The sequence below is a fragment of the Lissotriton helveticus genome, chromosome 2_1 (genome assembly GCF_964261635.1).
Source record: "Lissotriton helveticus chromosome 2_1, aLisHel1.1, whole genome shotgun sequence".
Classification (NCBI taxonomy): Eukaryota; Metazoa; Chordata; class Amphibia; order Caudata; family Salamandridae; genus Lissotriton; species Lissotriton helveticus.
Genome location: NC_136059.1, coordinates 687,507,817 through 687,523,895, shown reverse-complemented (window position 1 = coordinate 687,523,895; position 16,079 = coordinate 687,507,817). Strand labels below are relative to the sequence as shown.

The window sequence follows — 16,079 nt, the reverse complement described above, 5'->3', positions numbered from 1 at the left end:
GCCCCAATTCCCGCTCATCAGGGAATGAGAACTGCTGATAACCCTTGACTAGAAACAATGGGTCAATATTCTCATCTGTATGAGCATTTTTACCACCCAAGCTAGGGGAAGGGAAACCATGCTAAAAATACTTTATAGATGGTAATACACCCCAGTAAGATTAGCACGGATGGGTCACCAGGGAAGCGCAGGGTGCTGGTCTTGCCCACAGATATAGCCCTCTTTGGGACTCTGTGCTAACCACAATTGAGAAAATACCAGTCCAAGATTTGATTGTTAGGTGGTGCTATTGGGATGACCAGACAAAGAGATTTACCCACTCTATGGCAAGAAAATTCCACTTATTTCTCATCTGCTACTTGTAGTGAAACAAGCATATCTATCAGGTTGGGGCAAACTGGCGACCCCTACAGAAAGCTGGTGAATTGAACACCTCTGGTGAATTCTAGGGATGGAAAAGCTATCCTGGACAGCCCAAAGCAGAGAAAAAGACAAAAGTGTGGAGTTCAATGTTGGAATTCTTTGCTAAAGATTTCTGGGAATTACAATACACCAAGAGTGTTAGGGTATTTCATATTTTAAAAAAACTCTGAACTAGAGGTGCTGCTTGAAAATAACTGAGGATAAACTGGACGGTTGTCCCCATTGTACTTGAAACTCTAATCCAACGTGATATGGTTGTTTCCACTTTGGACTACAATAGGTGAAGATGGAGGTTGGAGAGGGAGGTTGTGGGGTGGGAAGGCCGCACACTTATTGTGGTGAGAGGAGAATGATGTGGGGTTATTTCCAGGTCGTTCTTGGTTGGTTAATTCATGTAAATGCCAGTAAAACTGTATTTACACCTACATATTCCTACTTGATGCACCATCCCTAAATTGATTTGTATTATCTTATTTTAGGAGTATTTGAAAGAGATCCTCATTTCACCAAATAATAAAATCACAACTAACAGACCTTTAGCATTGGATATAAAGGACTTTGAAGATCGGAATCTTATTTTTGACCCATTCCAAGCGTTTATTCTTCCAGGAACAACACTATTTAATGAGGTTGGTGGTCTTTTTATTTAAATATTTGTTTGTTAAAAATATTATAAAAAGAAAAATGCAAGGTGAAACGATTAGTAGACTGAAAGCTTACCATCATAAAAACACCATACGCTACTGAACCATCCTAAATCTCACTCAAAATTTCAATTATGTGGTGTCTAAAGATTATCTTCTCAGTTATTCATCCTAATATATCTCTTCCTAGATGGGAGAGGAGACCAGGAAAAGGAAGGTGAAATGCCCCTTAAATCTCAAGACTTGGGGTGTGACAAACGTTCATATTTCAAAAATACAATCTCTCAACCACCAGCAAAAACTGCTTTGCTAGTCCTCTTGAAAGCACTTTTGGCAGTCTGCGCTGATTTACAATCCATCAGCTGTTCAAGAAACACCACCTGTTTAACTATACTCTGTAATTGTATCTGTTATCTCCTTCCAGCAGGTCTCCCTTTAGCTCCAATTTTACCAGCCACCCTGTATCGATGTCTGACATTGCGTAAACCCCCATCACAAAAAATTGTCCCAGATGTCCGTTTTGCAAACTACAGAATCCCATGATTCACTATGCTGATATAAGCTTTGAAAGTCCAAAGGAGCCATGTCAAGTTCAAGTGGTCTCTTGTGTAAACTTTCTTGGTGTGCTTGGCTTCTCACTGCTTGTGCCACGTGGCTCTTACCTGGTTGCCTTATGGTAATCGGGTTCTACTGTTTCTCCAGCTGCTATGACCTAATTCTATTACTCCTGCATGGTGGAAGGTACTCCAAAAGGTATTGAGCACCTGAACTAGAGGCCTGTGAATTCTGTGCCACTGTATACCTCTATTGACGACTCTGGAGGCGAGCAAAGAAGATGCAACCCATCCTCGCTTCTTTATAGTGAAAGGCTGCCATGACAAGCTTTGATAAACTTGCCTCTGCCTTATGTGGTTGCCATCTTGTCTGTCACCACTGCAGGGAGGTTACACTTTGGTCTAATTTTAGTAAATCTGATTGAGATTGTTTTTCAATGGCACTTCAATTGTTCTGGAGCTTTTTGTCTGAAAGCGTTCGAAAATTCATATGTCTGGTTCTCAGTAGCATATATTAATGATCCTGGTGTCTTTTTGTTCATCAAAGTGTTCTCTACTTCTTTAAATTTGTTTGGTTCTGTTATTTACTTTAAAACTGTTGGCACTGCTTAAACTTAACACACACTTCCCTGGATATTATCTGCTGCTTGTACCATAGCTGCTAGAGGATCTCTCAAGCTGTGCTGTGGCTTAACTAGATTTTGTTTGTTAGGTTGGTAGTGGTCACCTCCTCCTGTAATAATAGCCTAATTTTTGTCAGGCCTATTTCACTCAGTAGAGCACACCTGAGAGTATTTAGCAATGTTACCATGATAATTGTTTCATGATCAGCCTATTCGTATGCTTCCCCTCCATAATCTGCCTTTGTGGACTTTATGTCACCAACAACCTTGAGGAAATGAAACTAACCTTGCGCCAACACGAGCGCAAGTGGAGACAGGACTACTACCCCATAAAAAAAAATCCACCTTCACGTTGGCACTCAAAGAATACAAAGGTGCCATCCTAAAAGCTAAATCAGACTACTTCTCATTAAAAGTCCTTAACTCCACCAACAAAGCCAAAGACATCTTCTCCATCGTGGACGAACTTGCCAAACCCGACCGCATCACCCCCAAACTAGTCCCCTCACAACAACTCTGTGACTCCCTCAACACTTATTTTATCGATAAAATTACCAGCATTAAAGCTAGTATCCCCAGAAGCCTCCCCCTCCAGAGCCTGCTCTTGTGCATCGCAACCCTCTCTCCTTCAATCTGTTTCCACCAATCACTCAGGAGGCATTTTCTTCCCTCCTCATAAAGGTTCGATCTGGCTCCCCCCAGATAGCTGTCCCCCCCACATTGCCCGAGAGATCTTTCTCCAGCTCCCCGATGTGAGAAGTTGGCCTGATATATGATGCTCACTAGTTCTAGTGATCACCTTGTATCATGTCAAGCAACCCTTATTGTTAGGGGTGGTCGGATTTGACCCCTTTCATGAGTGTTCAATGTAGATTCCTCAGAGCTGCGCAGAATGCAAACTTTAATGTGCCCCTGTGACCCTTTTGTGACCATCCCTAAACCTCTTACAGACTGAAGCTACGGTATTTTGAGACGCTCCCTAGGGAACAGAAAAGGGAAGCTCACCCGCGAATCCTTGCTTGGCTTACTGTTTGGTTAGTGACCACGCCCCCTCTACTCAGCGTTCTGCTCCGTGAGGTTCCCTTAGCGTTCTGAGATCCTGCTTTGCCCTAACGATCCCGTTTGTGCTCTTTTCATGTTCCTGTGGTTTTTGTCCTTGAGTCACGGTATTTCTATTCCTGATTTGGGTCCTATTCATTGTTTGTACCTCCCGCTCTGCTCCGCTATCTTTCTCCATTGCGGCACGCCCTTCCCCTGTGCCTAGCTCTCCCTTCCGCATTGATTCCCCGTCTGCCCTTCTCTCCTCGTGTTTGTCAGTTACTTGCTGGCGATTCCGCTCTGTCATTCTCAGCGGTCATTTCTGTGATTGATGGGGTTCTGTTTACGTGTGTTTCTGCGCTCCACTCCTTCTTTAGATTACGAGTGGAGCACTGCTGGTCTATCTCGTATTGTTACATGTACGCCCGCTCCGCTCTGTTCTAAGTTTAAGAGTCGGACGTGGTTTGTTTATTGTCCGTGTTCTATGTTGTTTGTCCTCTCTCTGCTCTGTTTTAAGCTTATGAGCCGGTAGTGAGGATTGTCTGTGTTGTATGTCTGTTTCTCACTCCGCGCTGTCTTAAGTTTATGCGCTGGAAGTGGGAATTTCTGTATCACTTTGTCTTTAGTTTTATAAGTGATACCAGTTTGTCATCAGCTGCGCTTGTGGCCCCAGTCCTGCTCTGTCTTCAGTTTATGAGCAGGACTGGATTTGTATGCATTCTGCCTTTGAGATATCCTTGCTAGTAATCACCCAGGTTCCCTCCTGTATCTCCTGATTCACGCCTTGACTACTAGCATAAAGCCCTGACGCTCACTTCGTGAGGTAAGTGGAATGCTATGTTGAACACTTATGTATCAGCCCTGTAAAGTACTGGTGAGGTTAGTATTGTTGTACATTTATTTTCCAGTCTTCTCCTGCCATCATGACTGCAGCGACGTCACCTTGTTGGGGGAGAGTGGTATACTCCCTGGGATAATTCCCCCCACACTTTTTGGTAGCAGCTGACTTTGAGTGAAGTTATCTTTCTCGCTTGGGTCGCTGTTGTCTGGAAGTGTGTGGGACATTCATCTTTGCTCCTGTGGATGAACAGCCTCCTCTACCGAGGGGGATCCTTGACACTTATGGTGGAGGTTGTAAAGTCAACCTTATAGACAAGCTATCCTAGGGGTAGCATGGACTAAGCAGTCTTAGGCTAAACTCTGTAAAGGCATGTGAAGCAAGCTGTTTTACCATACACAATCTCCTTGAATACCAAATGAAAGGACACCACACAGATATATATTGAAAATATATATAGATTTATTTCTACAAATATCCCCTATACTCTTTATGAGCACAGAAGCAAATGCGTTAAAACAAAACACAGTTTAAATATGCAAAAGTTGCACAAATATGGATGAGCCCTAGGGGCTACCTAAACCATATACTAAAATAGTGGTATAAGAACCACTATGGGGAAAGTGAAGAGGCCTAGGGCCTGGGGAATCGCTGGAGCTGTTCGAGACTAGCAGTGATGAAGTCGGGAAAGGCCCGCGGGACTCTGGTGCAGTGCTCAAAGTGCACGCATGCACCAATGTTAAGTCAATGGTGCGTAAAAGTTACAAAGTTAGTGTTTAAGGAACCTTCCGATGGACCTAAAAGGATAAAACTTTAGACACAGGCACTAGAGGTGTACACCAGTGTGGGAACACCGGCGTTGCTGAGTTACCTCACCCACAGGAAGCGGGTGCACAGGTGCGAAGTAGTGTCGGGTTTCGTCACGCAGGTCGATGGTGCTTGGAGCTGAAGATGCTGCAGGCGGGTCGTCGAGAAGAGTTCCGGTGGATCCAAGGGTGGATCTGAAGAGGTGAAGACCTGAAAGCAGAGGGGACAATGTTCAAAGTCACTAGCCAGTGACTACCGTGGAACCAGGATGGAACCAGGCGATGTCGGGTGCAAACAGGTGATGAAGTGAAGATTGTCTCTGCAGCCACGTGGACACGAAGAGGTCCGGGACGTCCAGGAGTCGATCACGAGCTGTCCCACGATGGCTCTCGCTGATGGCGGTGTCGGCAACTTGATTTGAGCAAACAGGCCTTGGCAAAAGCAAGTCACGCAGGAATCGATGCAAACTTCTCACTCGGACCAGCAAGGTCAGAGCGGGTGCTCCTTTTCAGGGGAGCAAGGGCCAGTCTGGAGCAACCAGACCAGCGGTGTAAGTCGTAGTTTTCGTCGCCAAGATGGCCACTAGCCGCGTGGCAAGTGACCGGGATGGCGCGTCGAGTGGCAAGGTGCAAAAGGGCCCCACGCAGATCGTGGAGATGATGGGGGGCTGATCTTCGGTGCAAATGCTGCTCGGTGTTGGGGCTTCTCAAACCCCAAAGCACAGCGTCGAGGGTGCCTCGGGTGCTGCGCAGTCAGCTCTTCGGGGGTCTTCCAAGATGTCCGGTCCCACGTCTCTCGGTGCCTCCACGGGTCTCTTCTTTTCAGGGACTGTGAATCGGGCTCTGAGATGTCTGGGAGTCTGGGTCTTGTCAGGCTCTGGGCTCGGGCTCCGGCGGGAGGCGGCAGCAAAGCAGACGTCGAGTTGCTGGTTGGTGCCTGTATTCACGGGGTGGTCACTCCTTGGCCACAAGGGAGATTCTCTTCAGTCTTCTGTGCAGCAGAATGTCGAAGTCCAGTTTTCTTCTTATTTTAAGTCGAGTTCAGGATGATCTGAAGTCTAAGGACACAGCTCCTACTCTTATTCCAAATCTGGGGGCCGGATCACCTACTAGGTCCCTCCTCTGGGTGGGACCAGGAAGGGGGGTGGTTACACCCCTTTTCTTTTGTCCAGCTTCGTGCCAAGACTGGGGCTGTAAAGCCCCAGCACCGGTTTGAACTGGCATATGCACAGGGACACCTTGTGTGCCCCAGGCATGTCTGATTCTATTCAGCCCTGTCCTACCCAATACACAAAATCCTGTCTAGGGTGGTGCTAGCACCTCCCAAGGCAGGAACCCCTTTGTCCAAGCTGCCCTCGCTGGAAGGACTCCCAGCAGCAGGAGGTCAGACTTGTGTCTATGGTGGCAGCATCCATTTTGTGATGCTGAGGCTCTGTTTAACTTTAACCGGGGTTCAGGCTAGGTACATGTCGTGTCCCTCTAGAAGGGTGGAATGCTACCCCCGTCGCCAGAACTGGCGAGGGGGTAGTATTCCAGTTCGTATGACACCTTACTCGACATGTTTTGATAAAGCCAAACCAAAGATAGCATTTAACCGCGAGGATTATAATGCACTTAAGAGTATATGGTATGGCAGTATCATGGAACAGCTAAAGGACATGGTTCCGAAAGCTGCAGACAGGCTCAGCTCATGCCAGAGCACCAAATCACATATTTCCAAGCACTCTGCCTCCAGGATTGATGAGGCCTTCCATAGGAGTGGCTGATAGGAACATATGTGTCCATTTTAGGTTAGGCATAGGCATACTACACCTAAGTAAGGGGTGGTTACACCGACTTACCCCAGCTGAGTGATCAGCCAGTTGTGTCAAATATGGAGGCCAGGGATGGCACAATACGTGCTGCAGCCCCTGGTAGGCCTTGGAAGCACCTATGCCCTGGGTACCTGGGTACACTGTTACAGGGGCCAATAAGGTGAACCAGTTCCAATTTCGTAATGCACCTAAAGTACATTGGCAATAATTTAGAGAGAGAACAGCAGGCTGTGGGTCTGATTAGCAGGCCCACAGCCACATTAAGTCATAAACCAGTGAAGCAAAAAGCAAAAATTTGGGGTGACCATAGGATAGCAGACCCTACTCTCCTACACCCGAACCCCTGTTATCCCTCCTCAACAATTCCCTTGCCACAGACATTGTCCCCAACTGTTTCAAGACTGCAGAAGTTAGACCCATCCTAAAAATAAGTAGATGAACTAAGGAAGGGGGCAGACCAAAACGTCTTGCAGGCTCTAGTGCTCCTGGATTTGTCGGCTGCCTTCGACACAGTCGACCACAACCTATTGGTCGAGCGGGTCGAGGACGCCGGCATCCAGGGCACCCCACTTAAATGTATTTCCTCCTTCCTCAACAACCGCCATCAAGCTGTCCGCCTCTCTGACTTCTTGGAGAAAAAGAGACTAACTTGTGGGGTTCCCCAAGGCTCGTCTCTCTCCCCGCTCCTATTCAATCTATACATCCTGCCTCTGATCTCAGATCAACGGAGGAGAGATGTAGCCATTTTTAACTATGCTGACGACCTCAAACTCATTTTTACTATTGACTCATCTCCCCACGCAATGGAGACCTTCCGGTCTACCATGACGTTCATCAGAAACTGGATGAACTTAAACCAGCTAAAATGAAACCCTGACAAGACAGAGCTTCTCCTCACAAGGACCTCAGTCAACCCTTGGAACCCCAACTTTTGGCCGCCCGCCATGGGTCTTCCTTCCTCTCCAGTCAGTACGGTCAAAAGCCTTGGTGTCACAATTAGCAGCGATGTTATTGTAAAGACTCAGATCAACTCGGTAGACTCTTCTTGCTTCTTCCACTTACGTAGGATCCGGAAAATGAGCAGATTTCTTTCCTTCGAAGCCCTTATTCAAGTCACCCTGGCCTTAGTTATGTCACGCATAGATTATGCTAATTCACTCTACGCCGGAATCCCCGCCTATCAGCTACAGCGACTCCAACTGGTACAGAACCAAGCTGCCTGACTTGTGTACGGGCAACCCAGATCGCATCATGTAAAACCTCTGCTTAAGAGCCTTCACTGGCTCCCAGTTGCCCAGCGCTGTCTCTTCAAACTGGACTGCTTGATACACAGAGCCCTGTCATCCCACAGGCCAGCCTTCATCTCCAATAGAATTCAGTGCTAGGTCCCCCTCCGTGCCCTTCGCTCTGTTAGTTCCAATCTCCTGACCTGCACTCTTTTAAACGGAAAAAACTTGGTGGACTTCGATTTGCGTTCCTGGCACCTCAGTTTTGGAACACTCTTCCTCCCGAACTACGCCAAATCCATTCCTACTCCTTGTTCAGGAAGTCCCTAAAGACGTGGCTCTTCTCCCGGGCCTACGATTAATAGCTTTTCTGCTGCACACGTCCACACACCCCCACTTAGCGCCAAGAAACCGCTCTACAAGTTCCCTGTATCATCATGTGCAAAGGTGTAAACTCATTCTGACATGCAGTCTGTGTTTGATCTTTTTAGGTGTGGTATTCTCCAAGACCTTTTGATTTTAGTAAAATGATATAGATAATATACATATGGAGCTTTTCAGTCAACCTTCCTTATCCATTGATCTGTTGTTTTGTCACATTCGTCTCCACCCACTACACCATACAGAATGGGAAAGGGGTCAGCCCACTTAAGACATTAGCTAACTTCACTGTGAGTGGTGGTATTCTGCCCTTTCACAAGGAGCACATCCACACAAAAAGAAGTCTCCTTCAGTGACATGGACTATTATGGCAATATGTGGTTTTTGACACCACAATGTTTGAGAAAAAACAATATATTTGCTTTTTCCCATGTTTTGATTTACTATTGATGAGGGCCCAGCAGCTCCCACAGCAACCTTTTACAAAAAACATCCCAAAACAAAACTAGCATTAGCCAAACCAAAATGCTGGCAGCCAATGCCAGACTGATTAGTTTTGCCAGTACACGCAGCTAGGAGGTAATTTCTTTTTTAGTTACCAGTGCTTTGCTCCTGTGACTCTTCTGCTTCACCAAACTCCTGTTACTTCACTGGTCAGACCAATCCCCGATCTGGAGTCCTTATTGTTGGAGCACGGATAGACAGAAGACTATGAAGATGAAGAAGGTGCTCTTTGCTTATGGGAAGTTCAACAATAACGTGATTGCAAACACAACTGGAATCCATGGGTCAATGTGCAGTTCTAGCATTAGTGCTCCATTGCTAGCCAGAAGATGCTTTGGACATTTGCACTGCTCATAGAATAAATACCATTTAATTTCTTTAGAATGTCTTTAAGAAATTCCCTTCAGCTCCTGTTGTGTACAAATAAAATGAAGCACATTTCTACCTATGGATGATATTGATTGATAGTCAATATCCTGCTTCAAAGTCATGACTGTTCGTTACTGTTATATGGAAAGGTAAGCGTCTTACTTCCTTTCCCTAGGCCGGGAATGCAGGCTAGTTATTCATAGAATGTGTGTTTGCCTTGAAAAACTGAAGTGGAGCCCATCATATACAAAGTTACTGTATGAAGCTCACCTAAACAAATGTATGATTTTCCAGTTCTCCGACAGCCTACGCTGAAGTGTCCAGTGAATTGAATCATTGAGTCTGGTCACTTCTGGGCTCTTGTGTAGATTCTTTGAGAAGAGGGGTCTCCATGTAGGGCCACCGAGAACATGTTTTAGATACTCTAAGCATGTTAGCGGAATACTTGTATAATCAATGGGACTCAGTTTATTGCTTTACTTCGTTTTTCACAGGTTCAAAAGGTTGGGGACATACTGGTGACAAAAGGAGTGTGCGGCGTATTTTCGTTTCCAAAGGATGGAAAAGACCGCAGTGATATTTCGAGACAATGGACTTGAATAAGGAATTTTGAATCTTCTCCAAAATATTCGAAGTTTGCAATACCGAATAGAAGATGTTCAGATATTAAAAGGAGTTGTGACTTCCAACTGTGACCTACTTACAACATCTGTATATGGTATTGCTTAAAATCCTATAACGATTTTCATCTTTACTTATTTAGCACGTTTCTGTCATTTGTATTAATGAACAACCAGTCCGATTCTGTGGATTCCATTTACTTATGTATCCATCCGGGACTAATCTGACGAAATATCACTGTGGACTTTTGCATCCTTTGGAAAGGAAAATACGCCACACACTCCTTTTACAGCATATACAGAGAACCCCCAGATTATTTTAAAGATGGCTATTGTACTTTCTTGGCCCTGAGGAAGGTGATAACATCTTGCTTTCACCGAAACGTGTGTAGGCCAGCAATACACATCTGTGATTCCCACCTGAGAATTACGTCAAGAAAACAATTACTCGGAACTAAAATGACGGATTGATGTTTGTGTTTAAATTAAGGAATGTACTGATATAAGACAAACAGAACTATTGTAACAGGATTCCTATTCAGATGTGGTTTCTTTGTGAATTTGCTTGCACAGTATGAGAGTTAGTATGTTTGAGAGGAATGAAAGGTGAGAATGGATGAATGAGAGAATGTTAATAATCTTTCTTTTTGGTTTTCTTTGGGGGTCATTGAAACAATAATTCATGTTTAGAGAAAGAAAGGAATGGTTTCTCTTTTTCGTGAAATAACACTGTAAATATGCTTCATGTTATGTAATTACCAATGAAATAATCATTTTTATAAAGAAAGTGTAAAAATACAAAAAATTAAAAACAATTACAGAAATACTGCTTTTTTGATAAATAAAACACAATCTAAATGAAAGTTAGTCTTTTTCTCTCTTGTGTATCTATGCTGTGTAATAAATGCTGTGAGTAGAGCTATTGCCACTCTTTAAATTAGATAGGCCCGACAAGAGGTTGTTCTATATTGTATTTATTTATCTTCCCCTTCCTCTTCGGCCTCAAAGAAACAGGGGGTACCTTAGTGTAATTACTCTATTCTATTGTATTCTTGGCAATGTATAGATCGAACGGCAACCCAATAGGCCTCTCAGCGCTAAACAACCAGAAAAACTCGAATTCATCAGAAATTCCAGTGCTAGACCACAGACAAGCCAAAACCTCAATTAAGCAAATAGCCCTGTCTTCAAAATTTTCCAAACTATTAGTCCATTTCAATTTTGCGTATCCTCATCTGTAAGGATTTCCAGAGTTTAGGGGTCAGGTAGGAGAAGGAACCACCTCCACTTCTTGCCCTTCGGACCTTTGGAGTCACCATCAACAGTGCGTTTGCAGACCTCAAGGCCCTAGCAGGTACATAGGGTTGCAATAAGGACTGTATCAGTTGAGGGCCCTTTTTGTAGTACACCCTATAAGCAACACAAAAGGCCTTACATTGTATCCTTTGCTCACTTGGTAGCCAGTGTAACAAGGCCAATGAATTTGAGAATGAATGATGCCTAGGAACCTTCAGTAAGAGATGGACACCAGCATTTTGCACTGTCTCTAGTCTTTTGACTATAATAATCCACATTTGTAAAGCGCAAACAAACACCCGTATGGGTCTCCAAGCGCTGGGGGCCGTCAGTAAGATTAATAAGCAAGCTATTGCCCAGAGTCACATGGTGCTGGGCTAATCTGCCGCCGACTATGTATAGTGGATTGTCTAAATAAAGGGAATTCCCATAGTCCAGGCGGGACAGTACAAGAGCCTGTACAATTAACCTTTAAGAAGAAAAATGTAGATCTAGTATCTTTCTGAGCATTTTAAGCATGCCATAGTAGTTCACTGCAACCTTCCTATCATGAACTTTAAAGGTGAATTAGCAGTCCAGCCACATACCTAGGCTTTTATAGAGGTTTTAGGAGCGGGGGACTTACTAAGAAGTCTGTCATGCAGACTAAAGACTAGCTTTTGAAATGACTGGCTACCGCCATGACCATGGTTTGATCACCATTAAGTTTGAGACAGCAATTGGCCATCCAGTCTGCTACTTTCCTCAAGCGGGGTGAAAGTTGATGCACTTTTGAGCAGTTCTCTGGAGTAATGGGCATAACTAAATGGATGTCATCTGCATGAGAGACTCAAGACTTATAAATTTACGCCAGAGTACGCACATAAAGATTAAATAGAGTCGGGCTCAACAAAGAGCACTAAGGCACTCCACATTTCAAGGAACATACCTCCTAGTAGCATAGTTTATCAAATACTAGCAGCCCGTTCCTACGTTGTCCGGGTATGAATTGCTGCCGGCCAGTAGTATATTGTTTTGTAGGATTTCGTTTTGATAGCATTTCTTATCTGTGACAGGCCTGTGAAACGCTCCGATTCACAATGCACTGCTGATGCACTTAAGAGTGCGCGTTCAGTAGTGTGTGAGCGCGAGTTTCCTTACTTTATTTTTCCTTGCAATATTATATAGCGCGAACTCGACAACATGGCATGAGCACAATTTACATTACAGAAGAACACATTCATTTGTGGTAGGCACGGGGGAGACAAAGCGATTTGCCTGGAATCAAAGGATGTTGAGCTGATGCCGAGATTCGGACGTAGCTCCCCAGCTCTAAAGTTCGCAATTCTAGAACTTGTGGTGGGAGGTGTGTCTAAAAGTGTATGTCGGTGCTGGCCATCAATGAGAGAGACCTGTGCATTTTTCACATGGGTGGTGAAAAAATATGAGTATGTTGCTGGAGATGTGGGCCGCCGTGCCACCAATGTACTTACCGGGGGAGGGTAAACACCCATTTTTCCGCAACTTTCTTTCCGCATACCAAACACTCCGCATACTTTCATTACGAAAGTACCATGACTCCGCAATGCCATTATAACGCATGGCATTACATTTTATATGCTTTTACCACGCATACATTTACAACGAAATTCGTTATAAATGCATGAATGGTAAAAGCATGTTTTTTTTAATGTTTGGATAAGGTAAGTATGGGTATAGGGGTATATGTTTTGGGGTACTGCGGTATATGGTTTGGGGTGTTTGGGTATTTTAAGGGTTCAGATATAGTTTTGGGTTATGGGGTACAGGGGTAGTTTTAGGATAGCTATGGCTTTTGGGGTACAGGGGTATTTTTATGGTTCAGGGCTAGGTTTGGGATTTGGGGTATAGGGGTATTTTTAGGGTTCAGGGCTAGGTTTGGGTTTTGGGGTACAGGGGTATTTTAAGGGTTCAGGGCTAGGTTGTGGGGTACAGGGGTATTTTTAGGGTTCCGGGCTAGGTTTGGGTTGTGGGGTACAGGGGTATTTTAGGGTTTAGGGGTAGGTTTGGGGTACAGGGTTATTTTTAGGGTTCAGGGCTAGGTTTGGGTTTTGGGGTACAGGGGTATTTTAAGGGTTCAGGGCTAGGTTTGGGTTTTGGGGTACATGGGTATTTTTAGGGTTCAGGGGTAGGTTTGGGTTTTGAGGTACAGGGGTATTTATAGTGTTCAGGGCTAGGTTTGGGTTTTGGGGTACAGGGGTATTTTTAGGGTTTAGGGATAGGTTTGGGTTTTGGGGTACAGGGTATATTTATAGGGTTATGGTAGGTTAGTGTTTAAGGGTGTTGGGGTATTTTAAGGAGTAAGGGTGGGTTATGATTATGGGGTGCAGGGGTATTTAAAGGGAGCAGGGTGGGATTAGCACACGATATGAGACATGGCATGAAGGACGGAACGTACCACACACCCCCAGCGTTTGTCACGCCCCCAGCACACGCCCACAGCACAACGCAGACACGCCCACAAGGGACTACTTTGCTGGCACGGTTCTTTTACCTTTTAAATGTATATAGTGGGCATCTGCATAGCCTAAGTCCTTCTGCTGCAACTGCCCTTTCCAACGCTGTATTTGGTGTTGTGATTGCTGCTGTGGTTCCTGAGATTACCCGCCTCAAAGGTTTGGGCTCTTTATTATATTAGTATAGATTTGAAAGGTCCTGTCCTCAAGAAATGATATATGCCAGTTTAAAGCAAGATCATTTACACCCACATTTTAAAGTCTTTGCATAAGGACTGGATGGGCTACAGTATAAAACACTTCACTTAGATCTAATGATATAACTGCTGCTGAGTCCCATGATCAAGGAATATTTTAAGTTCTTCCACGACTGCAAGAAGTGCTGTTTTGGTATTGGGTCCCGATCTGCAACAAGGTTTGTGTGGCCTGAAGGATCTCATTGGTTTCCAAGAATCGTGATAAATGCTAATTGATGTGTTTCTCCAGCATCTTTTGAAACCCTGACAGTAAAGAGATTAGTCTGTAATTTTTCAGGTATTAGTGGATCCAGAGTGTTTTTTTAGTTGTGATTTTAGCACTGTATGTTTCCAAGGGAGTGAAATTACTCCACTCCTTAAATAAAGGCTAAGCAGCTCTCGTAACACTGGAAAGACTACTTCTGCTCCTTGCTTCAAAATATATAGCAGAGCAGGGTCTAGTGATTAGCCTGATTTGACCACATTGAATTGAGCCAGTAGATCTTGTATGCTGATAGACGGAAAAGATGAAAGTGATTCCCTGGTGTCATATAGTTACTGCTTATCTATATACTGTGTTAAGTTAGCATGAGCTTATTAAATGTTTAAACGCCATTTTTCCTTTTGCTGCTTCTGCACACGACACTTACTTGTTGATTTAGCTTTCAACCTACAAGAACGTTGTGATTTACATGAGAATAACATGTTATTGCTCTGATATCAGCTTTGCTTAGTAAACTATGTCTGTACAGAGAGTGCTGAAGCTTCAAGGATAACTCGACACAGAATTGTTGTGAGGTCTGATCTCCCCACCTTCATAGACATAACATAAGTGCAGCTCCTGCCAAATTCTGGCTTTAGGCACGTTTTATATTGCTTTGCTTAGAGCACACAAACACACTTGATGCTGTTCGCATGCAGAGAGCTGGTGGGAGCTGATGTGATCTCTTCATACTAGGATCTTGAGGTATGGGCCCGCCCTGCTAAAACCCAAAGAGACCTTCTTAGATATTAATATAATATGCTAGTTAGGGAGGGTGAGAATTAGGTGTTGTTAACCCTTATTCATTAAAGCATCTTAGCATGCTATTACCTTTTGCTTTCTATGGATTAGTAACTATGCTGATAACTTTGCTTCTGATAATATGTTTCCTTGTATTATCTAAGATACTGCGTTTGAGAAGACGGCATTAGTAAATAAATATTTCAAATGTGCACGTGTCCTCATTTACTCCACGTTCTGGTTTGAAATGATTGTATAATGAAAGAGTGTTCATGTGTTCCACGTAACCTGAGGTATCGTAAGTTCATGTTCTGGTTTGTCTAAACATTGGGAGGTTGTTATGACCAATGAGACACTGTAGCTAGCCTGGTAAGGGGATTTTGGGTACTGAGGTGAGTTTTGGGCCACCCTAATTCGCCGAGGTTCCAAATCTCTATGCACAGTTCTGTAGGAGAACATAATTCCCGCTACATGGCGCCCATTCGTTGGTGGTCTTATATCATGACACTCGAGTAGTATATCATTCAAACCTTAACCCCTTCACTGTCGTTTCCGGAAAACGGTGGTGTCGGACAAACCTACCTATTTTTGAAATAGGTCTTTTCAAGCTTGAATCTTTCTAAAACGGTTTCCTTGAATTACTGCCCAGTTGTGCTACAAAGTTTGCTTTGTTTTTCTACGCTCCTGTGCAGTCATGGCCCAGCCTGTGGACATTCCGCAGCATAGTCACATTGCGGTGCGCAATCATTTGCAAACTTACAATGTACCCGTTGATGGCTTGGCTTTGATTTTGGTGGTGAGTGCGGAAGCAGCTTACCCATACGAATTCTTTTATTCGTGGGTGACATTTCCGGCTGTGGACGCTAATTCTGGTGTGTTCCACACTTACACTCCCTCACCTGTGCCGAATGATTATACTCCGTACAGGGCCCTGGAGGTACCTATATACCATTGGCAAAAAACACAGTTGATGGACAGAATGTAGAACAATGTCATACATTCACCCCAGTACAAGGATCTGGGCCTAAATCCATCGTTTTTTTGCACTCCACAACACCCTGGGTTAGACACTGGCTATATGCAAATCAGCTCTGACCCTGTGCCTCATGGGAACAGTCCAGTCCGAACGACCAAGCCATGTCTTTCCCAGACCTGTATCAAGCATCCAAGGACCGGTTTCTGGCTATCAGCCTTCATCAGCCTGGATAGCTTGACTCCAGTGGTGTGGAG

The 16,079-nt window shown here is 44.4% G+C and overlaps 1 protein-coding gene across 4 annotated transcripts in view; it reads left to right on the top strand.

Moving 5' to 3' along the window:
- KIAA0825 (KIAA0825 ortholog) overlaps positions 1-16,079 on the top strand; it is a 2,250,404-nt gene that overhangs the window by 1,550,845 nt on the left and 683,480 nt on the right. For 3 of the 4 annotated variants that reach the window (XM_078675385.1, XM_078675384.1, XM_078675383.1), the window contains exon 18: positions 903-1,052. In XM_078675385.1, the coding sequence (XP_078531511.1) occupies positions 903-1,052 (150 nt within the window). Of the gene's footprint in view, positions 1-902; positions 1,053-16,079 lie in introns of those variants that run through there. The other variant, XM_078675386.1, reaches the window with a different exon arrangement.